The 26,039-nt window shown below is 46.8% G+C and overlaps 1 protein-coding gene across 46 annotated transcripts in view; it reads left to right on the plus strand.

Annotated features, from left to right (window-relative positions):
• Nucleotides 1-26,039, plus strand: part of Myt1l (myelin transcription factor 1-like) — a 406,515-nt gene that overhangs the window by 376,498 nt on the left and 3,978 nt on the right. For 26 of the 46 annotated variants that reach the window (XM_087552088.1, XM_087552097.1, XM_087552127.1 and 23 more), the window contains 4 exon segments: nucleotides 615-698; nucleotides 2,534-2,755; nucleotides 17,928-18,019; nucleotides 21,270-21,379. In XM_087552088.1, the coding sequence (XP_087408214.1) occupies nucleotides 615-698; nucleotides 2,534-2,755; nucleotides 17,928-18,019; nucleotides 21,270-21,379 (508 nt within the window). 46 annotated transcript variants of the gene reach the window in all.

Genomic DNA, 26,039 nt, shown 5'->3' on the forward strand with positions numbered 1-26,039 from the left:
ATCTAGAATGTAAACAAGCATGTTTAGACTCCAGCATCCCTTCTGCAGAGGTCCACACCTGAGTGAGGCGGACGGCACCCAGTACACACCTGTGCTGCAGAGCTCTTCACAGAAGCAAAGGGCCTGACTGCCCTTCAAGTCACCTCACCATTTATCCCTTTCCTTTCTTCTTTCCTCCCTCCCTTCCTCCCCACCACTCCACATTCAACCACAGAATCATCCCCATCATCTTTTCCGATTAGTTGTCACTGTATCCATTTTTCTTTTTTTTTTTTTCTTTTACTATTTTTCAGAGCTGGGGACCGAACCCAGGGCCTTGCGTTTGCTAGGCAAGCGCTCTACCACTGAGCTAAATCCCCAACCTCTCTGTCCCCACTTTTCAAGTTGGCCATTCCCTATGTCTACAGCACCTAGTCTGCCCAAGACTCTTAACCTCCTTGAGAGGGAACTAACAAAGAGTACAAAGACATTGAGAGGACATAGGGCTGTGTCCAGAATGACCCTCCCCACTGCATTAATTTATCCCCAAATCCCAGACTGTAGAGGGACTCAGATCCCCGGTGAGGAAGTTTTACCCAAGTGTTCTATGTCTCTGAAACCCCTTTCTTCTTCAGCCTTTCCGGGTGCCCAAGAGCAAAGAAGAGTGGTATCCGGATAGCACAAAGCAAAGAAGACAAGGAAGACCAGGAGCCAATCAGGTATGGGGGGCCAGCAAGGTACATGCCCATTGAACATCCATGAGAAAGGGGGCCAGCAGGTTCTAGAAGACATCTGCCCAGGTTTAACTAATTAACTAGGCCAGAAGAACCTAAACCCTCTGCTAACTAGTCTTGAAGCCATAGATGTCCAGCCAGGAGTGATGTTTGCAGTGACCCAAATCTTAAGAAACATTCCCATTCCCAGGAAAAAAGTTATATGTGTATATATATATATATATATATATATATATATATATATATATATGTATATATATATATGTGCATGTGCGTGTGTGTGTGTGTGTGTGTATACATATATATACATATATATGTATATGAATGAGAGACTGCAAACATAACACCAAAAGCAAATTTCCTGCTGGCATGCAGCTTGTTAAGACCAGCAGAGCTGCCCTTCCTCCCCTGAGGCAGGCTTGGGAGGCAGTTGCCTTGCACCTTCCTCTGCAGCCCAAGGGGCTTACATTTCATTCTCGTCTTTTATTTCTGTTTTCTGTCTCACCCAGGGCTCCAAACCTCACACAATAAATCTGGTGGGTCTGGATTAAATTTCAATATAAGTACTTTAGAGATAAGTTTTAATACAAATAAAAATCAATGAAGGCATAGGTCATTAAGATGAACTAAAATTTATCAGAATAAACAGAAGCCTGGATTCTGTGACATCTAAATATTGCTATTCAAAGAGAAGCGTGGGTTAGTAATATAGCCTAGTTGGTAGAGTGCTTGTCTAGCATGTATGATGCTCAAAGCTCAACACTGCATAAATGAGGATGGGTGGTATAGACCTGTGCAATGAGGACAGGCACGTCAGAAGTTCTAGGTCATTCTCAGTTATACAGCTAGTTCTTCAAGTCAGCCCAGGCTACAAGAGATGTGTCAAAAGAAAGGAAAGGAAGGGAGGGAGGGAGCAAGGGAGGGAGGGAGGGTGGAGAGGGAGGGAGAGGGGAGGGGAGGGGATGAAGGAGGAAAGAAGGGGAGGGGGGAGGAGGACGGGAGGGGAGGGAGACAGGGAGGGAGGGTAAGGGAAAGGGAAGGAGAAAGAAAGGAAGACAGGGAGGGAGAAGGAAGAAAATGCAAGCAGACACAGCCCTAAGCAGCAGAGGTCAGGAAGTCAGCCTTGGCCCTTTCCGAGGCTCACTGCGATATTTTGTTGGCTGAGTCTGGGCTCCTCCCATACAAGCAATAGGCAGTACAATCCCAGGTGGGGACCTAAAGCACCTCTGCTTCCTGCACCTTCCACTCAAAAGCCATACATGCTGCTCCTGAGGTATGCCTCTCATCCTACTGAAAGGATACTTTGTGTTCCCCAAGAGTACAACCACATAGGTGCTTCCTAACCTGGAGAAAATGCAGTTTGATGAAATTGCCTTTTGGCTAGCATATAATAACTGAACCCCTACACTGACCCATTGGCTTGGAATTCCACCACCAGAAATTCTGTCCAAAAATGGCGTTTTTCTGTGGACAGCTATATCTCACCAGAGCTCATTGTGTGAGAGCTACCACATCTTCTAAATCATCCCTAGTGTTCATTTCTAAATGGGTGAAATGCCACATGTCACCACTAGGTGGGGTCTTTCTGAGTCCTTTTTGTTCTGATCCCCCTGCCACCTAAGATCACTGGCATGGGCATGTGCCACCACATATGGCTCTTCCTGTATCCTTCTTGTCTTCTTTTCTCTTGTCCAGGAGCGCATGGGTGCTTTGCTTTGGTTTGGTTAGGTTTTTCCTTCATGTGGGGTAACTGTGTTGCAAAGTCCATGATGCCCAAGACGGTAAAGACAATGATGTTTTGCCTCTTGTCTGTTGTCCAGGTGTCCGGTACCTGGCTGTGATGGTCAGGGACATATCACTGGGAAGTACGCATCCCACCGCAGCGCCTCTGGGTGCCCCTTGGCAGCCAAGAGGCAGAAAGATGGGTACCTTAATGGCTCCCAGTTCTCCTGGAAGTCAGTCAAGACAGAGGGCATGTCCTGCCCTACACCCGGGTGTGATGGGTCAGGACACGTCAGTGGCAGCTTCCTCACACACCGCAGGTGAGTCTCTCTGCACTTGGCCAGCACACTTCACCTACAGTGGCTGACTGGGGAGGGAACAGCTGTTTCCTTCTCCCTCAACATCCATGCTAAGAAAGCCAAGACCAAAACCATCCACCAAACAAAATGTGGAGATCTGGGAAAAGATGTACAAAATAGCAAATTTATCTCAAAAGCTCAAGCCACTTCAGCCTTGTCTACCTACCAGGACCACCATGGTTTGTTCTTTCTTTCTTTTTTCCTTCCTTCCTTCTTCCTTCCTTCTTCCTTCCTTCTTCCTTCTTTCCTTCCTTCCTTTAAAATCAGGATCCATAGTAAAAAACAGACTTTATCCTACATGAACCCCCAGGAACATACACACAGATATCTGTAGACTGAAATATGTCTTGCTTAGCATTCCAAAGTAATCCCCTCCTGGGGAAAGAGGCTGCTGCTCGTCACCAGCAAATATCAGGACAATGACAGTGGCCTTTTACCAGGTGCCTGTCAGATACATGAGAAGACTCTCAGGAGACTCCATCAACCCCATCCATTTTTATTTGTTTAATTTAAATAGAAACGTGATTCAATTATCTTGAAAGAGATCTGTTCTATGGTGTGTCCTGAACTCCTTAGGAAAGTGGTGGGTCTCTGTGGTGGCCAAACTCACAGGAAGACCAGAGGAGCCATTAACCTTGGTATCTCTGTGTCAGGGACCCGCACTGCACAGTGGCAGTGCCTGCCCATAGGCCATAGGGGAGGAGTCACAGTGGTTCCCTTGCTGATGCTCTTTGATGAATCTTGCAAGCAAGTATACACACACACACACACACACACACACACACACACACACCTGGTTCTGTATAAAACTACCTCACATAATAAGCAGGCATTGATATGCAGGCCAAAGAAGTAATGTTTCCTTCAAGAATACATGACACAGAGCCTGAAGATTTTGAAGTATTTTTTGTTATTGAACAAAGTCATGAACTGGAGAGATGACTCAGTAGATAAAAATACTTGCTGTGCAGGCCAAAGACCTGACTTTTAATCACAACACCCATGCAACAGGCAAGGCCTGTTGCTGGGTGTGTGTGTGAGAGAGAGTGTGTGTACACATGTGTGTCTGTTTTTGGTAACTCTGGCAATGAGGGAACCACTGGGAACTGTTCATTGTCAGCCTAACCAGGTCCAGGGAAAGACCCTGCTTCAAAATAACAAGGTTGAGTGGGACATCCAGCGTCCTCTGGCTTCTGTGTATCCCAGGTATGCATACCTTTCCTATTCATACACCACATACATGCATATGTATGCATATGTGCACACATAGGCAGAGAGAGAGAGAAAGAGAGAGAGAGAGAGAGAGAGAGAGAGAAGGTAAAAAGAAAAAAGTAAAAAGATAGGCTGCTCAGGTAGAAAACTCAATGGCTTAAATACTTTGTAAAATAAATAACTAAATAAAGGTCTTTCCCATACCATATTTAGCCAACTGCCTTCCAAGGCTCCAAGGCTTGTGGTCTTGCTTTCTCTCAGATTGCTCTTATACACTAATATGTATATATAAAGTACACCTACAACTAGGCCTGCGAAGCTACTTCTCCTGTTTATACAAGCAGGTTCTTGTGTAGAACTAAGAAGACCCATCGGTTCACAGCATGCCTAGGGCCAGCAGATATCAGGACAATAACCCCGGTTATGCCCAGCCTTCCCTCTCCAGGGCCAGCCTCTCTCACCGGTTACCACCACCTGCCACTCTTAGATTCAAATGCTGCAAAGAAGGCTGAGGACGTAACATCTGTGTGTACATGTGTTTGGTGGTGTGTCAGCAACGCTGCAGGACCCAGTCTCCAGCAGTGGTATGTTGTTGTAGATACTCAGTTTACTCTCTTGGTTCTTCATATGATTCGGCCAGCCCCCAATAAAGGAGACTGAGTCCTATAGATTTATTCAATCAGCTTTAGCACAATTACTGGGCAATTGTCAGTAGTCAATTCTTCCGTATGTTAGACTGGCTAATTCTCAGCTTTGTTCCCCAAGTTATTTGCTATTTGAGTCCTGAGCTGCCATTTTGCTCCATCAGCCTGTCCTCAGGATGCACTTCTCTTGGCCACCTACTTATGGTCCATCTCCTCTCGTGGTAGCCTCTTCTTCTTTCTGTCTTTTCCCTCCTCCCCTTCTCCCACCCCTCTGTGATCCTTACCTGGGTCCCCAGCCTGGTATCCAAAAACCCCATCTACTGCTGTTTCCTCTAATAATTGGCTATAACCACTTTTATTTAACTAGTCAGGGAAGATTGGGGAGCAAAGTTTACACAACATTTGATATACATGAGGATGTGCTTGATGGATAACAACCAGATCTTGGGGGCCAGTGTTTAGCATTGGAATACTTAGCAGCACCAGACCAACCCCCCAACAGTGATATTTTTATAAAATTCAGCCAGTGCCAAAATGCCCTCCACAGCGTTCCTTGTCCCAAAACACTTCAGCTAATAGTAACATTTAAAAATGTTAAAAGGCCCTTATGTGAGTTGTAGCACGTATCTAGCACGGCAAAGACAGCGGTCCGTACCTTGACTGAAGCTAAGCATCCTTGGTTACAGACTGTCCAGGTTTCAGAGAGGCCTACGAAGAGGTAGAACATTCTGTACGGCCCTGCCCTCAGAGAGCTTCTGTCTTAGGTCTATCCATTTTGTTTTTAGTAGCTAGTCTGAGAGCTGGGTGGCTGACGTTAGCTCCATTCTCTAAGGCTGCAATTCATTTCACACAATAAAATCTCGACAGTGCTCGCTGTTCAGGGTGCTCTCAAGGCTCCTGGGGGAAGGAGGAGCACTGGGGCTCAGGCACCATGGAGATGAGAAGCATCCAGGGAAACAGTCTACCCACTTCTCCCCAGAGACTCAGCAAGTGTCTCCTGTGGGCCAACTCCTGCTCGCTCACCACCTCTTCTGAATCTCCCCCTGCAAGGTGCATGTCCTTTGGGAACTCCATGGGGCTCAGCATCTCCTTGGCCCTTCCTCACAGTGCTTCTCTCAGCTTGTTATTGATGGAGGTGGAGCTGTGGTGTGGAGAAGAAGCACACCATGGCCATGCTGTGGACACCATGCATGGTGCATACCACATACTCTGTGATGTGCTCACTTTTACTATTGTTCTTTTTCAACAGAAGACTTGTCCTCAGGGGTCCATCTGAGGTCAGCACCTCAGACTATTATAGCTAAGTACCACTGGCAGGGCTAAGGGGTCTATCTGTGTCCTGAGAACCAATCTAGGCTGCTGGTCACATGATTCCTGAGACCTCTGAATGGTTGTGAATTTGTGATGGTCATTGGCAAAGCCACTAATGTGAGCCTCTCAGTTCCTTCTAAAACTGAAGGCTGTGCTTAGAGACAAAGGGGAAAACCCAAAAAGGAAGTTAGGAGATACCGGAATGACAGTATTATCAGATATTGGTGAAGAAAAGCATGGCTTCATATAGGAGGATGTGCAGATTAGAGGGAACAGAAACATGATTTCCACTGTCCCTGGCAACCTTAGAGCCCAGCCTCAGCAGGAGAACCAGTCAGACCACAATGCAATATAGTATATACATAAAATATGCCCCATCAAACAAGCATTCAAAAGTTCACCAGGGCCAAGCTCCATGCAGGGCATAGCAGTATGGACTCAAGGACTCAATTCAAAGCCACTCTGGAAGGTCTCAGACTCAGGGCTGATAGATTGGGGCACATGCAAGAAAAGGCAGAGCATAGTTGGGCTGGAAGTGGAGAGCCTAAGTGGAGACCATGGGAGATCCCTGGAAAACCCAGGCACTTGAGAACTCTGCCCCACCAGGAAATATTGGCCTGCAGTCAGTCTCCCTCTCCCTCTCTCCCTCTCCCTCTCCCTCTCCCTCTCCCTCTCTCCCTCTCCCTCTCCCTCTCCCTCTCCCTCTCCCTCTCCCTCTCCCTCTCCCTCTCCCTCTACCGGACAGTGAATGATGCATCATCAGTCACTTACTTTCCACAGGGTCATAAGTGGGATTGCATCAACGGAAGAGCCAAAGGAGTTCAGCCTGTAAAGCTGGATCCCAAGGTGTGCTCTCTAGAGAAGAGAAGGTTATACTAAGAGGAGTGGAGTTACACAGCAACAGGGTAACCCAGGCTCCAAAGAGAAAGGTTTCATTGCCAGGGGAAGCATAAGCCAGGATGAATGCAGAAGATGGAAGAGGTCTCAATAGGAAGAAGACAGTATGTTTGGGGCTTTAGGTGAGGCCTAGATTTTGTAGTTCCATAGAAGGCATAGAATTCTAGCAAAGAGATAGGAGGCAGAAGGAGGAATGAGGGAATCTGAGGAAGAGATTATGGGGTCCAGCCACAGCAGGACTAAAAAGATACAGAGCATAGGATACCGAAATGAACTAAATTTTAAAGTTGGGCATATTGGTGAGCACTGGAAATTGTAACAAAATGTTAAATAACAAAAACTATTCTCTATGCAATGGAGTTGAAGCCTGAAATTGAAATTGAGCCATTACCTTAGGGGCTGCCGGTGAGAGCCATTTCCTGGATTACATTGTCTTCACGGGGTAGAGAGAGGGTATAGTCCTCTTTTATAACACTAATCTTACCAGGTCAGGGCCCAGCACCTTGCCTCATTTAGCCTCAATGGCCTCATTAAAGAGTCTGTATCCTGAAATTGCCCTCGTGGAGTAGGTGCATGGATGTGAGCTTTGTGAGATGGGGAGGCTGGGGATAGAGTTCAGTTGGTGCCTCTTTGACTACATAAACTGGGCATGGTGGTAACACTCCTTTAATCCAAGCACTTAGGGGTAAGAGAGAGGATCAGAAGTTCAAGGTTATCCTCAGCTGTATATCAAGCTCAAACCCATCCTAGGATACATAAGACCCTGTCTCAAAAACAAAAGTCAGCAGCCAAAGTGATGCAAACTGATAAGTGGATCAGCAGTTGGAAGTACATACTGCTCTCGCAGAGAATGGAGTTCAGTTCCCAGCGACCACATACGGTGACTTACCACTGCCTGTAACTGTGGCCCTTCAGGACTCAGTACCCTCTTCTGGACTCTGTAGAGACCTGAAGTCATGTGTGCATGCATATGCATGTGTGCGTGCATGCGTGCATGCATGCATGTACACACACACACACACACACACACACACAAACACACATACACTTAAAACTAAAACTAAATCTTAATTAAAAATGTGAACTTTGAGGCACACAAACATTGAGACTATGAGAGAGGGAAGCTATGGTGGCGTCATCTCAAATGTATTGTCTTGAAATTTTCTGTCATTTGATAGTTGAAATGTCCACTGGACAGCCGGAAATAGGTTAAGAGAGAGATCCCTAATAAGATCAATATCTGGTCACACCTAAGTCTGTGCTTTATAAGGAGAAAGTGGTGCGAATGAGTGACTCTCAGAACAGCTCTGAAAACATCTCCTGGCTAATGGTCTGCTGAGGTCAAGGGTGAGACACCAAGGCCACACTAGCATTGAGACCAGTAGGGCCACCAAAAGACACTAACATTGAAGAGGCCACATGGCTGAGAGAGTATCAAGGCAGCGTAATAAATGATAGTTAAACTCTCAAACTGAAAGGGTTTCAGCGTGGATACTCCTATTGTGCCATGAAGGGCTTAGACAGAGGGTTAAGGGTCAAAACAAGACTGGGAGAGGTTCAGTCATTAACTGGGTCAAGGTAGGACTGGACATTTCTTAAGTCCAGAACAAAGGAGAGAGAGAGAGAGAGAGAGAGAGAGAGAGAGAGAGAGAGAGAGAGAGAGAGATTGAGGATATCCAGGGATCAAATGACCTCTTGGTGGAGGTCAGGAAGCCAAAAATGCAGAGGGGAGAGCAATGTGAACATCTGTGGGAGAAGCCAAGGTAGGGAAACCACTAGCTAGAAAAATGTGGGCATGGGGTGGGGATAGGATGTTCTGAATTTTTTTCAGAAAAAAATGAAAGGAAGGACTTCAAGGTGAACACGCAGTTCCATTGCAGTTCCCAGTGTCTGAGTGTGTGGTGCATCACTGCTCTCTCCTTCACGTCATCAGTATCTCTTGGTGCTGTACAGCATTTTCATGCCTCAGGGAAGGGCTATATGGGAGAAGGGCTCCGGTGTTTAAGACAGGGACACTGTGTTCCCTCTCACCTTGCAGAGCTGAGAATCAGGGTTGTATAGTAGCCCGGTGAGCTTCCATTGTTATGTGCAAGAGAATGAGAAGGGAGGAGACGAATGCAGGAAAGACCTCTGCCAGGTCTGAACTTCTCAAAAGCCTCTGTCCTCTGGGAGAGCTCCCCTAGTTCTGTGTGGGCTCAGGGATAGCCAGGGACGTGCATGCGCAGCCTACATCCACAGGGGAAAGATGCAGAATAGAGGAGGGGCAGGTAGGCTTCATCACATCTAGAACCTGCTTTCCGTATGTGAATACAAGCAGCCTCTCCATCCCTGGGTCAACTAACTACAGGTCACCTCTGTTCTGAATATGTGTACATTTTCCCGGTCATTCTTTCCAAAGCATCGCAGTATAATACCAGTTTTTACACCAGTTACATTGTTTTATTTTTTAGGATTTGTTTTTATTTTTTATTATGTGTATGTCTATGTGTTTTGGGAAGGGCAGGTTCTGTGCATGTATGAATGCAGATGTCCATGGGGTCCAGACATCAGAGTCTTTAGAACTGGAGTTATAGGTGGCTGTGAGCATCCCAGTGTAGGACTGGACTCAGGTTGTCTGCAAGAGTAGAATGAATGCTTAACTACTAAGCCATCTCCACAGCCCATCAGACATTCTCTGAAGTAGTTGCATGGTCCCGAGAAATATAAATGACCTAGAGGAGATTATGGTAGAAGGCATGGCTCCGTGGAGAAAGCTTGCCCTCTGCTCAAGGCCCAAGGTTCAGTTCCCAGTACCTTAGAAAAAGAAGTGGGAAGGCGGTTGGGATGTCACATGTGAATACTCCAGTCTTTCTTAAAAGGAAGCTGAGTATTTTTGAGTGTCCATGTCTGATTGGAGCTTTGAAAACAATCTCCTCAAATACTGAAGTGTAAGTGTCTTCAAACTAAGTGTCCTTATTTATTGTCACCTCAATCTAATTCCACAAGGAAACGCAGACGGTCTCCAAAGTTAAGTTTATATTCACACTCTAAAACCAAGTATTTTTGTAAAGAAGACTGATGTTTTCTTTGGAGCAGTCGCTCAGCCCTCCCTGGCCTTGGGCTGGGCAGTCGGTCCTCTGCAGTCTTTCTAGAGTGTGTGTTTGGCTTTCCCAGAACTGTGGCAAAGCAGGCTCCCACTGAGAGAGACATTTACTTCTGTCTCCAAAGGGCAGACTGGAAGGTGATAGGAGAGCAGGTTTCAGGTGTCTTCAGTGTTTCCAAGAGTTGTTCTATGCACAGCAGAGAGGGCTGCGGCGGCAGTGGTTTGAGTTGTGTGGTATTTGTAGTGTCATGTTGCTTCTAGTACTGGTTGTGGTACTCATTACAGTGGCAATGGCCATGGTTGTGGTTGTGGTTGCTGTGTGGAGATTATTCTGGCTATGATTGTGGTAGACGCAGACATTGTGGTTATGATGGGTTTTACCTTATTGTGGTTATTATAGGGCCTGGGGTTGAATTGTTGTGGTGACTGTCATTATGGGAGCTGTGGTTTTGGTTGTCAGGGGCTGTGGAGATGCTGGTTATGTGTTTGTGATGGTGAGGCCTGTGGGGATGGTTATTGGAATGGTGGTTGTAATAGTGGTTGTAGCTGTGATACAGTGGTGGTAACGGTGCTGTTAGTCACTGTAACAATCACTGCTGCTACCATAACTACCATTATTGCAAAAGTCATCATTATTCCCACAACCACCACATGCCACCTGATGCCTACCATCCACGTCCATGCCTGAGCAGTCTCTGCAACAGGGATCCTCTCATTTAACTGCTCTCCCCATGGATCAATGCCACTGGAGCAAAAGCACTCTGTGTGTTTAGACAGGAAGAAGAAACTGGGAGCATGGGAACATTCTGCCACAAACCAGATGTGTCACCAGATGGGACTGCACTGATTTCAAGGGCCACCCAATGGACCAGTGTGCACTGGGAAGTTTCCCTCTGTGGCTAAGTAGACATATCAGAAACTTTGAAAGCAGCCCTTTCCAGCCTAAGGGCTCTGTCAACACCTCCCCCCCCCCACCAAGTCCTTCTCTTCTTGTAGTGTTGTCTGTTGTGGGTATAGTTGTAATAAGGGCCACATTAACTTGATCTCATCCTTAAAGACCCTATTTCCAAATAATGCTCACAACTTGGAATATCAGGGCCTTCTATTTGGAGATCTAGCAATCTAAATCCGAAGCCTTACCTGAGCCTGAAACAAAGAGAAACAAAGGGAGCTTCTCCTGTTGTCTGTGAGAGTCATGCTTAGAGGCAGCCTGGGAGGACCCAGATGAAGACTTGGCCAGAAACAAGCTCTTGCTTTTCAAGTACAAACTCTTGGAACTTCTTTTGGGGCCTCTGGGTCTTGATGCTGTGTCCTCTGACACTTTGATCATCCCTCTTTAGTCAGTAACCACCCTGCCTTGGATAAAGAGACTCTCTGAGGTCACTGAACCCCCTGGACCCATGCAGGACCCATACACTAAGACCAAGATGTACAGGTAGTACCTTACGAAGTACTTGAGTCACACCCCCTTAAAAGGGACCAGAGAGGAGCTCTTGGACCAGTGTATGAAGTTACAGGTATACATTGCCCAGCGGAAAGTTTTATGTATCACCTCTATCGAGAATCCTGGTTAAATTCCAAGGACTGATACACACTTGTCCTCACTGAATCTCATGATACCACTAACATGACTGATTCTCATAGTGAACCTGCAAAACACAGTACAGTACAACCTAAATACAAAGAAAGAGAACATGTCCTACCCACTGTCAGAGGCACATGCCAAGGAGAGACGAGTTCAGGCTCGGCCTCCTGTTGAGCTTCTGAGCTGGGATGTGGAAGTAAAACTGGAAGGAGAAGGAAAACAGGAACCCATGCTGACATTCTCCCACACCCGCATGCCTCTGAGGGTGTTGAGGTAAAGGACCCCTGAAACAAGGGCAGGTGGGCTCTTGAAGGCTGGGTCACGTGCCTCCTACACCCTGGGAAAGTGCGAGCAGAGAACCTTGGGAACAGTGCTCTGCAGGCTGAAGACAGCAATGCTCTGTAGAAAGCAGGACGGAGAGTTACAGTGGAGAGGCCCCACCTCCTTCCTGACCTCAGATTCCAGCTGACCACTCCTATGAATCTGCAGTCTGCCAAGTCCAGTTCTCTGGACAAGGAACCTGGCTCCCCAGTGGAGCCAGCAGCCAGACAAGGAATTTCGATGGTCACTGACACCTATGAGAGGGAACCAGAGCCAAGAACCACAGCCAGTAAAGGGAGTGCATTTCTTGACAGATGCTAAGCAAACCAAGCCAGAAAGGAGAGGGGCAGTAGAAAACAAACAAACAAACAAACAAACAAACTAACCACATAAAACCAGAAATACCATGAACAAAAGAAATCTTTTCAAGCTTACCGCTTGAAAGGCAGGAAAGAATGGAAAGGGTATTAAAGTATATTGTGTTTATAACCCAGTGGGGCAGGGGGTAAATTTATCTTTAAAACCTAAGTACAAAGGAAGGATCACATGGAAAGTTAAGATGCCAAATTGAAGGCATAAATTGTACAGAGATAGCATATTTCAGAAGAATGAATGGTTCCGGAGCATTGGTTACAAACTACTAAGGAGTTCCTGGGGAGAGGGACCACAGAAACAGAACTGAGAAAAATGAAAGGAAGAATATTACCAAAGAAATAAAGCAAGTAAGGTCACAGGATGGAGATCCTAAGCACGTCAGGGGAACAGGAAATGAGGAAAGCTCCCAATCATGCTCTCTCTGAGAAAAAGGGGGGTTCTTTGCCTGTGGTGGGAAGCTTGGTATGTCCATCCAGGCTACCCTGACCTTCCAGCCTCAGGCTAAATTCTCTCCCTGGGAACCTGTCTTTTCTCAAAGTCTGCCAGTGAACTTGTCCCTCACCTCTGCTGGAATCAACTGAGGTGGATATTGGTCACTCCGGATATCCTTACAACAACACATAGTGTTAGATTAAACAATAAACAGTTGGAAATTGCAGCCGTTCCACACTGACACATAGAACTGTCTATCACAAACAAAATCCAGGAAGAAGGAAAAGGGGAGAAAACAGGAGGGTAGAGGAGGGGAGGGGAGGGGAGAGGACTCAGAAACAGCCTGGGAAGTTAGAAACAGTGGTGTGTCTGCTTCTCAAGCCTCTGGGTGGCATTCTCTTTGAACCACCCAGCCCTGTCGTCTCCCCAGATCCCAACCCACTCCCCAGCACCAGCAGCCACTCCTCGCTAGGCTTCTCCCATGGCCCCTTCCAGGTGCTCTCCATGACAGTGGCAGCAATACAAGCTTCAGGACACTGCTCTTAAATCCAGTGCCCTCAGCGGATAAGTCAGGTCTCCAGCCATCAGCCTCTGCCTATCTCTGCAGCTACATCTGTCACTCTTAACACTGGCCATCCCCAAACCCAAGGCTACCAAGCTCTACCTCATCCATACCTGCTTACTCAGCAACTAAATGCTCAAAGGGAAATACCTGCCAGATTTCCCACCTCTGTTTGGACAAAGGTGTCAGAGCCCAAGTTAGGAAGGCAGTGGTCAGCCCAGTCTGGACTCCAGATCCTCTAGGAGCCCTGCGAAAATATTCTGTCACTCAGGGAAAGTGTGGACAACCACAGAGGACAGCATCCTGTCAACCACGACTGCTGCTCTCTGCAGGGCCTCCTTTGAGTGCTGCTCCACTGGGAACTGCTACTGTCGAGTGAAATAGATGGGGATATGAAATTCAGTGACCGTACAAGGGCTTCTTTTTTCTTAAGACTGGGCCTCTCTGTAGCCCAGGCCGATCTTGAGTTGGATGGAGATCTGCCTGTCTCATATGAGACTGTACCCAACTCCTAGCAAGGTTCTGGATACTCTGTAGTGTTTCTGGGGTCACCACTGCTCAGTCACCCCCAATGACCCATTAGGTGAGCACCAGTCTCTCTAGTGTCCCCAAGTTTTGGGAAGACTGTTTCTTTATGGGACTGAGGAGGCTGGCAGGGTTTCCATGACCGAATAGGCTAAGCCACTTAGGTAGCTAGAACTTACGTCTGGGTGGCTGGTCACACAGCAAATTCCAAGTCCATAATATACAATGGTAAAGGCTCCTGGAAGAGAAATATCTCACACAGGCAATCGATGCTGCCTGTGTGAGAGATGCCCCCGCCCCCATCTCTGGAAGCCTCTAGAAGTTTGAATCTAGGAAAACCTGGTTTTGCTGAGCAGAGCCCCCAGTTGACCCTCACTGCGTGCTTCCCTGGGCTTTCTTCCAGATCACATTTTTGTTCCTTATCATCATGCCCTGCCCACTTTCACCACACATCCTTGGAAGTTTAGCTCCATGCAACTGAAGGTTCTCTAGGAAACTAATGTCCTGATAAAGACTAGAGACCCTCCCTCCTCCTTGTGCAGCCACTGAAATCCTTGCTGGGTCCTTAAATGATGTCTGGTGCCCGATGTCTGGGACCCCAGGCGAGGAAGAATGGGGGAAATGGGCGTGAACTATGGGTTCCCCAGAATTTCTCAGCTCTGAAACTTCAAATCAAAGCTCAGAAGCCTCCTGTCTTTATTAGAAAGAGCTTCCACAACAGTCTGAGTTCCTTTGCTTGGAACTCACCTTCTGAGGAAGGGAGGCTGGCTGTGTGCTCCTTCCCTGAAGCCAGTGGGTGTCTTATGTCTCTCAGACCCACTGCCAGGCAAAGAGGAGACTGCGTGAGTAACCAGCAGATGGCAGTATGTCTGCAAGGAACCGGACACTACCCAGAGGTCTAGGCTCAACTCCAAGTCTGACCCAAGAGGAGATGCACTCATGGGATTGGAATGGCAGGAACTGAATGGGATATTTGAGCAGGATGACGCATTCCTTAGGTCTGCTGCTTCCTGGTACAGTTTCCCAAACTCCCGCCCAGGCCTCACCTCCATGTGTAACACTGTTATTTACCCTTTCTATCAGGTAGCTGTATCCACTGACGACAGAGAAGCAACATAAAATTGCTATTTCTAGGACTTCTGTTCAGATCAATGTGAGATGGCTTTTTTTGTCTTTTACTTCCCCTTACAAATGTAAAAAGGAAGGTTTCTGTTTTTAATCCTGGGCAGTGAATACCTGAGAGCTAAACTGAAGCAGTGTGGCCCAGAATGCATCTGGCTTTCTCCTGAGAACTGCAAAGAAAGAGGCACTGCCTTGAGTTAGGAAGTCTGGGACTCTACTTCAGGAGTCCTTGAAGCAGCTGCTAATAGTGCAGAGCCACCAGGCAGCACTTAATATCTGTTGTGGTAAAGCAATATAGATCAGTCCAAAGAACTCACTAGAAGCTATGCTTCTCATTGTAGAGAAAACAGAAGAAACTAGAGACATTCTCATGAGTGGAACCCAAATCAGGTTCCATGAAAACAATATCTTGAGTGGGAAATGCCCTCTGGTGTCAGTGTTTCCCATCATTGATTACATGCAATCTTACCAAAGTCAGCCAAAGCAACTCCTGAAATTCCCGGTGTGCTGTGCTCCTGGTCCAGAAAGAGGCTGAGATGCCCAGGTGTGATGTCTGGGGATGTGATCCCTGCGCTGCCATATTCTTGAGTTAGGAGAAGCAACTGAGCCGGGTGGAGACTGAGCCAGAGGCTTCCTAAAGCACATGCTTCTATTTAATAGATAATTAGGTGGGGAAAGTTGGGTGGTCAGTGCACAGTGCTGGAGCAGAAATATAAGACTGAAGAGCATCATGGGTAAATGCAGAAATGCAGAGAGGAGTTACCAGTGTGCAGACCTTAAGCTGACAACAGAGACATTTAAGAAGTACTGGCCTTGAGCTGAAGAAATGATCTGGAGTCCCAGGCCATTGCACAGAGTGTGTGTGGTTGTTGGATTCAGCCCAAGTAAAGGCCCTACAGTTCCATTTAGGGATGCAAACACATGGGTCCCAGGGATGGTAACTGTGAAAAACAATATGTGACAGGATTCTTCCTGAGGCAGCAGCCTGGATCCAAAGTAAAGAAGGGAGGAAGGCCTCTGGAACCCAGTACTCCACATTCTGATGCTCTCTGTCCAACTTTCTGGCCTCTGAAAAATCTGCTGCCAGAATGGCTAGGGAGGAGATAGTAATGGCCGTAATGTGGGAGATGCATGCTCTGTGGGCCTGGGCCAGGCCTTAGGCTGGAGCAAAGTGCTATTCTGAGAAGCATAGTCCTGATAATGTTTGCAGGAGGCTCAACCAGTAACTCATGCCCACAATCATACCCAACTTGCCCTGGAAATGGGGATGGGTCCAGGTATAGCCTCTTTGGATAGCATTGGCCCGGAAACTCTCATTTCAGGCACCTGACTAGCACAGACACTGCAGCAATGTGCAGAAGTTACTACCGTCATTAAACATTATACCCAATCCTAACATGATCTTAAGTCTCCTTTCACGAGTAAGCCTAAAGCTATACAACGCATGTTCCTTGATAGATCCTAGCCAACAGCTAACAGAGATCCTACAGACTCTACTGTAGCAGAGGACTCTTATCCCTGGGATGCATATTACATTGGCACACCCCAAGCATTATATGTGTGTTGTGGGCAAAGCTGTAAACAACACCCCACCCCAGCTAATGTGGTCATGTCTGAGCTCAGCACTTATGACTATATACAGAAATGATGCTGATAATGTAAATACAGACAAGAAGCTACTACAGGCTGACTGTAGGAGACTTCTGTGATTTCAGAGTGAGGTCCTTCTAATTGCACAAAGAAAATCTGTCCATAAAGCAGTTGTGGCATCCCATGACAATAGGCTCACCATCTCATGTTTGCACAAGCACACAGTGGTACACTTGCTTGTACAGATCACCGGGTTGCATTTATCAAAGCATACAAAGGGGCAAAGGGAATAGGACTGTGTCTCTTCCGTGTGAAACAACAACAGCAGGTAAGGCTGTGTGAAGGTGGCTTTTCAGGAGCAAAACATGCCAAAAGCAGTCTCCTGCCTTCACATCTCCTGGTAGCTGCAGACAGGCTCCTGAGAACTCTGGGCAGTGGACTTAGTCTGGGTTTATTTCTGGGGGGAGAGAAGTGTGCTTCATTTTGTTTGCTGAAAGGTCTCATATAGCCACAGCTGGCCTTAAACTCTTGTTGTAACTGAGACTTTTCTTGAATCACTAATCCTTCTGCATCTACCTCCCAAGGGCTAGGGTCATAGGCATGTGGCAATGTACCCATGCCCACGTGGGAAGGTTTTACACCAGGTGGGGCAAGGCTGTGGACGTGAGAACTTGCTCATACCTGGGTAAATTGGGGGTGCAGAGAAAGGGGAATGCTAGCATCTGGCTTGTTTCTTCCTTAAACCCTTTTTAATTAGTCTAGATTCTTGGTATATAGAATGATATTACCCATACTTGTGGTGGATCTTCCCTCCTCAGTAAAAACTCTCAGAGAATAACCTCGAAGACACGACTGGAAGTGGGGCTTCTAGGCAATTCTAAACATAGCAGTGGTGAAGATACAGAAGTGCATTACATCCATCAGGGGCTATCTGAAAACCTGGCTGAGTAACAGGTCTGCTTTCAGAAATATTAGTGACATTAATGACTACTGACTTTATACCTGTCTTCATCCCAAACAGTTGGTAAGAGGATGATGCGAAGGGGGTCATGGCGACCAAAGCTGGGTGGAACATTTTTACTCTACTTTGTTTCATTATGTTTGAAATTGGAATGAACCTAGTTGATGTGTAAGTTTGATGGTATCCATAAAAAGCAAGCTTTTAAGAAATATAATAGCTCTATGAGTTATACCATGAAGAGCATGTGTTGTCTTGTCTCATATACCTGCTCTGGAGACCCCACTCCAGAGGCCACAGTAATTACACACCCATGATCAGCCCATGTGCATGCTTATATACACATAGACCATGTTACCCTTATAGGTATGTGCTGGCACACAGCACCACTGATCTGTATTTCTCAACCTCTCTGTGATATCAGTTGAACTGATAACCACTCTGAGATACCTCATCTGACACTGCAGGGCTTGGGCTCTCTTGAAGCCCATGGCTAACAGCCATCTCTTATCAACAGCTTGTCAGGATGTCCAAGAGCCACATCAGCAATGAAGAAAGCAAAGCTGTCTGGAGAACAGATGTTGACTATCAAGCAGCGAGCCAGCAACGGTAACTACACCCTGGAGTCCCCAGCACTCCTGCTGGTCAGAGAGACCAGCAATGGTAACAACAACCTGGGTCATTCCTGCTGGTTAGAGAGGTGGGATGTCACTGTATGCCAGTGACTTAGCCCACTGTTCTGAGACCACAGAAGCAGAGCTCATTAGGCCCCACCCATGTCCCCTGTCCCATGTCCCAGGATCTCCAACACTGTGTCAACTTGCTGACCAACAACCATGGCACTTCTTTTCTTCCTCTTTCTTTGGGCACCCATTCCTAAGCCTATAACCTAGGAGCAGCTTTAGAACACTGAGGGCAAAAGGCAAGGATAGCAGCCTTCTTCCTGTCTTCTCCTCTCTCTCAGCATGTTCAATTATGGATTGTCTTGAATTGATCTTCAACATTTGTCCTGTTCAGGAGTCCCTATTGCTGGTGATTGGTTAGGATGTGTGCACCAAGGAAAACCAGAGATCCTGGGAGGATTTTGTAACAGCTAAACATACTAGCCCACAGGTCCTAGACACACTCCACAGTCTATCCTCGTGACTCTTGGATCCCATATGCATAGTTCAGCCAGTAGCTAAAATTCACTTGCAGGAACAGAGTCAATGATATGACACCTTTGGAGTTGTCTATAGCCAAGGGTAGCTAAGTGTCAGTGGTGTCCTAGCCAAGAAGAAGGGATGTTCTGCCCTATTGTCTTAGGTCTCAAACTGTAAATGAGCTTCTTCTTGGGGTATAGCTACCTGCTTTCTTTATGTATCTGCTGCAAGCAATTTTCATGCGGGAGCAGGTTCCCAGCTATAGAGGTGAAGCACTGTCTAGTGTCTCTGAGAGCACGAAAACATGATGTCCCTGGGAGAAGACATGAATATATGGGATGCCTCCTTTAGGGAGCATTAAAGTGCTTCAGGATGAGGGCTTGGTTTTGGCCCATGAACTAAGGAGTCTTTGGTAAAGAACACATAGAACAAAGCTGGGGAGATGGCTCAATGGGTCACATCACTGCTCTTCAAGAATGAGGACCTATATTTAGATCCCCAGGACTGACTGGAGTAAAGCCAGTGGTGGCAGCATGATCTTATAACATTAGAGCTGTAGGCTTAATTAAGAAGAAGAAGAAGGACATAATAGTTATTGAAGAGCTGGCCAAAACCAGATGTCAGAGGCTGGCAGTACCTCCTATGTCTCCCCAATACCCATGGCTCAACACTCACCCAAGCTGGTTCCATAACCAGTAAGCAGAATCTGTGAGTGAGATTAGTGAAGTGGCACAGGCATCCCTACCAAGAAGTTCTACCTATACTCTCAGTACACAAAACCCAGAGTTACCCTGAAGCCAGAATGGTAGAATCCCAGGTCTCCTTTGCCTAAACACCTCCTAAATCAGAACTCTACATATACTACAAACAGAGCGGCCATGGCTGAGAGATCCTCACATCAAACTGGTACATGGACAATGGCATCCCAGTTCAAATCCCAGACTTTGCTGGTGATGGCCATCTCCTTTAACCCCAGCTGAAGGCCAATTGCAGTATGCAGGTACATGCACTCTTGTCATGCTCTTCCTGTCTGTCATATTATTTAATATCCTAAAGGTAGTACAGTGCCTACAGAAGCCCTTTCTCTGCCAGGGACAGGTATAAATACTAACATGTGGCCCATCATCTCCAGAGATATACCCAATTATGTGATGCAGACTTAGGGGCTTCAAGTACTATGAGCCAGTGTCTGAGGGATGTGGAAATCAACTAGAGTCTTTGCTTTCCAGAAGGCCTTGGGCCCACCCTCATGTTCTCTCCTTGGATCCTTAAACAGTCAGCATAAAGGGCTTGCTTTGAGACACTCGTAGGCAATCCCCACCACTGTCTTGCCCACTAAGAAGCCAAGTTTCTTGACGTAAAGAAGAAAGGCACTGAACTCAAAGCATGCAGCAGTCACTGACAAGGCACTTAGCATTGGATCTTGTAGACCAGCCCTGAGGTCAGGGCAAGCATCTCTTGGTAGGTTGTTCTCAGTCTGTACCCACTGGATACTCGTTAGTGCAGGATGTAGCCATGAGACAAAGGTCAGTTCAATGGAGAGAGAATGAAGACACTCTAGGAACAAACAAAGTAAAGCATGCCCTAGAGGAGGGACAACTCACACTGGGTAGCCTATCCAGAGCGAGTGAGGAGCGTGCTCTCAACATCAGTCTTCCATCTTCAGTCAGCAGCCTTGGTTTTTACCCTCTATCTTACAGCAAAACATTTTGTTTTGTTTTGTTCTGTTCCCTCTAAAAGCAACTCCTAAGGCTTAACTACCATGGACCTGTCTCTTTCTCTTCTCTGATAGAACTCTTGACTCAATCATACCTCTCTTCAGCCAGGCTTCACAGTGTTTGGGTGTGGCTCTGGCGCCCATCTTCTCCCATCTGTTGTGCAAAGCTTCAAAACAGATTCTGCAAGGCTTGCCCTACTGTATTCTTCCCCATTGGTCTGCAGTAGGATCCCTCACTGAGGAAGGTGACCAATGCTACACACAAGCCCAGGACTGTCATGTTTGAGGATAATGACTTTTGCACTCCATGGGTCCTCAACCATATAAAACCAAAAAGCCCCCAAACACGAGAATTCTCGTTATATCGTTATTGATGATACAAAGCTGTCAGCAGCAGAACACAGCAGAGCAGATGTTGAAAATCCCCTTCGTAAACACAGGTCATTAGCTATGTACATGGGCTTGCCAGGGCTGGCCTTGGGAGCCACTTAGGCTCTTGCATATGGGCAATTGTAGGCCTGAACTGCTCAGCCCAAGATAGTCAGGGTCACATTGGTCCCAGTTTCTGAACAAGTCTGAAGTCACATTCTGTTAGGACTCATTATGGAAGCCTGATGTGCTCATCACGACAGAACAAAAGTGAGCATGGGAGGAGGCTAAGTGCACAGAGTGGGAAGGCATACAACTTGGAGAGCCAGGGGTCCATGAGGCAACCTCTGTGCAGAGTCTCCTGAGGTTCAGGGCACTCAGCCTGGAGCTCCGACCTGTCAGTGCCCAGGGCTCTCTCTACGAGGTCTTCATTCTCTCTCAGTGCCTTGGTTATAAGGCAAGCTGTGGCGGGGAGATAAAGACATACAAGCCATGTTTCTTTATAAATTCAGTGATACATTTCCCAACAGAATTCATCTCAAAATGGAAAAGCAGCAGCAGAAAACGCAGTACTTGTGCCTCGATGTTTTCAGGCACCGAGGCCCTAAGTTGATGATTTTCGCCATTGCAGGTATAGAAAACGATGAGGAGATCAAGCAGTTGGATGAAGAGATCAAGGAGCTCAATGAGTCCAATTCCCAGATGGAGGCCGACATGATCAAACTCAGAACTCAGGTAACAGTTTGTGAGGCCGCAGTTGTAGCGCCGGCACGGCTCCCCGCCGCTGGCTCCTCTGCCCTGCGCTTGCTGTTTGTGCTTATGGGGAAGGAGTGTCCCTGTGTGCCAAGGCTGTCACAGGACTCCTGTGACCCTCCTGCATCTGCTTCCAGAGTGCGGTGCTTACAGGCATATGGCAGCGCGCCTGGCTTCAGGCCCAGGCCTAGTGCGAAGTTTTTCGTTCCAGTTCTCCCGTAGATTCTCCAATCTCATACCAATGTCAACCTGGAGTCCTGATCCTGTGATGATGCCTCATTCTAGTACTAGCAACTCAGCCGCAATTCTGCTTCCATTGTGGAGCCTCTATTGTGGTTTTAATAAGAAGCCTCTTCTCTGTTCTAGTTTAAATTAGCGCTGTTGCTTAGAGAGGGACTAAAAGCAGCTCCTGGCGGAAGTGTGGTTTCCTTGTTTTCCATGTCTCCCCATTTGTTCCCCCAGTGGTTGCCCTTGCCTTCGACAGAATCATTGCATGACCATATTTGTTACAGCACAGAGGCCATGGGTTGTCCACCTACCTGAGTGTGCCTCTGTGTTCAACCAGATCACATGTGGCTAGCCATTCCCATAGGATCAACCGCTCCATCAAAGATGCAAGATGGGAGTTTTCTCTCACAGTGTTTAGGCCCTGGTGTTATTTGATCATTTTGCATCCATCTACAGTGGTCCCGGAAGCCCTAAGATTTCTGAGAAGCATCACCTATTGCTTGTGTCTCCAAGCATGTGGGCTGATAAGAAGCTGATCTTGAATTTCTGTGTGAGTTCTCAGGGTCTTGTGGCCAGCTGGGAAGGAAAGGGAAAAGCTTCTTGGAGCACTGAGATGAGTATTGGCTAACAGAGGAGCCCTGCATGACAATCACTGTGACACTCACTGTGGCAAGTGTCACCTTGGATATACATGACACACATGCCATGCCATATCCACTCACTCCTGGGTGAAGCACCCAAGGCCGCTTCATACTCTTAGGCTACACATTGATAGAGGACTTGAGGCAAACCAGAGACAGGTTAAGGCTGAAATCATTATTGTCAGGATCACACTGGAACCAGTAATAGAGAAAGTCACAGTCAGTGCACAGGGCTATGGCTCTACCCAGGTGACTGGAGTCATGCTCAAGGAAGAGCCCAGACTTAACTTTGTCAAAGAACCAGACAGTGAAGCCTAGACAGTAAAGGGGAAGGTACATGTGAGCATTTCTGTGTCTCACATACTTGCTAAGTAAAACATACTTCCCTGCCATTCTGAGTGCGGTCACCCATGTTAGTCTGTTTCTGTTCCTGATGCATGCAGGACTATTGAAGAACTTGGTGTGAAGAAGGCAGGGCCATTTTCACTCATGGTTCTGGAGATCCAAGGCCGTGTGTGTGTGTGTGTGTGTGTGTGTGTGTGTGTGTGTGTTTGAATGCACACGCGTGTGTGTTTTCCTCCTATAAAACACCAGTCTCCTATCATCCAACTGTGGGTCCACCCTGATGCTGCTGACCTTTTCTAATTCTGATCACCCACACAGGGTCCATTGCTAATGTCAATATTTACATTAAGTTTTAACCCTCATCACTCTTCATAGTAGGTACTAAATGTCAACATGGGAAGCCTAGGGACACTCAAATCTCATCCAAACTATAGTATCTTCTCTAACCAGAGACTACTGGTGTTAAATATCCAATGTGTTCAGTTCACTGACATGTAAGAATTCAGTTGGAGGAACAAAATTACTACATAACCAAGCAGGTGAGCCCACCATTTGGTAATATACTTGAGGAGTGTTTCTGGTCAAGTTGGTACAACCAAAATGGCCTTTATGAGCCTGGATATCTTAAATGTTCCTGTGTTTTACAGCTCTCTACAGAAAGGACTCTTAGTAGGATTTTGGATCTATACAGACTTGGGTAAAAGGTCCTGACTGCTCATATAACTCTCTGGGCAAGCAACATGACCAAAGATAATATACACTTTACCCCAATTCAGTTGTACTCAATGCAGCATAGGTATTGGGGCTCAAGGTATTCTGAGTTCCCAGATGGCCACACAGACCGTGTGTCTCAATTCACCAAGTTAAGTACGACAGGTCTCATCCAGTCCAACTCAGTTCTCACCCACTGTATGTAAGGTTTGAGAGCTTACACAGTGACTCAAGCAGAGAGCTACAGAAATGAGCTGAGCACAGCTGGACCAGGGGAAACACAGGAATTGAATACATGCCTGATGGAGCACAAGAAAGGGGAGAGAAGACTCAGGAAACAAGGCACAGGAGGAAAGTGACATACATGTAAGCTACCGCAAGATAGTTGTACATTGCCCAGGAGAAAGGGGGAGGCTATGGGTGGTAGAAAAGGAATGTGCTAGTACAGAAAATATAGGAGCAGAAGGAGGGGAGTCAGATCACAGCCTGTAAAGAACCTCTCCCCTGAGGTCACCAGTCAGGTTGAGCAGCTTTGCTGCGGAGGGAGAAGACAAAGAGATGCTAGAACATGAAGAGAAATCATACTCTCAGAGCAGACTGCTAATGAGAAATTACCTGACATCTGGCCCTGTCTTTTCTAGCCATTGCTAAGTTGGCAGGTATCAGCCTTGCAGCTGGTCTTCAGCTGCTGTGTTTCTATGGGACTCATCACATTATGGTTTATTCTCTCTGTGACATAAAACTCTCGGTGTAACTCAGTCTCAGTCTAGACCCTAAAATTCAGTCTCATGTGGTGATAGATAGCAGAGGACCACATGAATCAGAGCTTTCCCCAAGTCCCACTCCCTTAATGACCTGATACTGGGTATATGTCCCTGTCCTGTGCATCTTCTGCATGTATCAATGAAGTATGCCACACTGGCTTTGAATTTCAGCAGCCAGGAATCATAGAGCAAATAAGTTGGTGTCTGGACACCATAGCCTTTGTCATAGCAGTTCTATTCCAGTGCTGCCATATAGCTCTACACAGTACTGTGCAGGAGTTAAGCAGTGTGAATGTATTCCAAAATGGTGTTGTCCTTTTGGGTTTACAGTTGCCATTGAAAGAAGAAAGGGAAAAGAGAGAGTCTCACATGTCTCTCAGAACTGGGCCTTAAACTGTCTTTGTTCTTTAGTAACTCCTGATAAAGGCCTTTTTAGAAAACATTTAGGTCTGGAGGCATATGGAGCCAGGCAGGCAGGCAGACATGAGACTTGCTCAGAAGTAAATCTATAGTGTGTGCTTATCTTTTGAAGACCATCTTGGTTTTACCTCATAGCCTTCAATCATGTTCACAGATGATCTGAGGGACCCTAGAGTTCAGACTTATGCTACCTGGGTAAAGAGCCAGTGTTCTTCCCTGAGGTCCAAAACAGGCACGATCTGCCCCGGCCCTCAGCCTGCAGCCTGACTCTGGAAGTGGTACAGGCTCCCCATAGACCACCGTTGAGGACCAGAGCTTTTAGGAGCCTGGAGTGGAGGTAGACTCTCCCTGCAGCACTGTGACTGCAAGAATGACCGCACTGTGTTTAATGGCTTTGACACCTTCAGTGGAACTAAGTGTCCTAGAAAAACAGATTTGTTGATTTAAGGAACAAAGAAACTATAAAAATAAGGAAAACAACTAGGGAAGGAGGCCTCCCCTAGGTTGAGTGGGCTTCCAGGTTCATAGCACCTTAACACAGGCCTTAGCCATGCAGATCTGAATTCACAGGAGAAACTAAATTCAGGGCCCACTTGGAGTTGGAAAGTCAAGATAGTCGAGAGGAAGGAAGCCAGACTGTAAGACTTAGAGGGTCTCACAGTTCTATGTCTGTGTGTCCAGACACCCTCTAAATGTCCCAGTCACTATTTCGAGTGGTCTGGGTACCCTTCTAAGTGTCCCAGGACCATGTGAATGGCCTAGGACTGGCTAGGTTAATCCACTGTAATTTCTAGGCCACACGTGCAGCTTGAGCTCCCTTTCTGACTGGGACTTGTACAAGACCTTTCTACAATCCCTGTAGTTTCCTCCACTGCTTAGTGACATTGACATAGGAGACTACTTTTGTCTTGAAAACAGGGTAGCTTAAGTCTCTATAGGTTCTTCTGGGAAGGTGGGTGCTCCACACAGCTGCTGGAAATGACAGGGTGTCTTTGGCTGCCTTTAGACACATGAGTGGGAAATGCAGGTTAGAGGGGAAATTTATCTGAAATAGCCCTATGATTCCTGGAAGCCATAGTATCTATACATTTAACAGGAGTAGAGAGATGGGTAGTAGCTGGCATGTGCTTCTGAAACCTCAAAGTTTAGCCCCTAGTGACGTACTTCCTAACAAGACCACACTGCTCCAGCAAGACCACACCTTCTAATCCTTCTCAAGCAGGGCCACTCCCTGGTGACTTCAAAAATGTGAGCCTATGGGGGGCATTCTTATTCATACTACCACAGATAGAAACATTAATTTGACAGTAAGTACAGGGGAAGAAGCCATATGGCATCAAGAGATTCCCCCCCAGTAGGACAAAAGAAACATGTTCATTCTGTAGAGAAGTCCCACTAACATTGCTGTCCTTCCTGCTCAGTATCTCTTAGAATTTCATAGGCCCTGACTAGAGATGAGAGGTGAGAGCCTGGAACTTTAACTAAGTGCAGTTAAAGGATAACAAGAAAATAAGGAGAGTTGAGAGTAAGGGAAAGAGG

This window comes from Rattus norvegicus, chromosome 6, assembly GCF_021556685.1.
Source record: "Rattus norvegicus strain SHRSP/BbbUtx chromosome 6, alternate assembly SHRSP_T2T, whole genome shotgun sequence".
Lineage (NCBI taxonomy): Eukaryota > Metazoa > Chordata > Mammalia > Rodentia > Muridae > Rattus > Rattus norvegicus.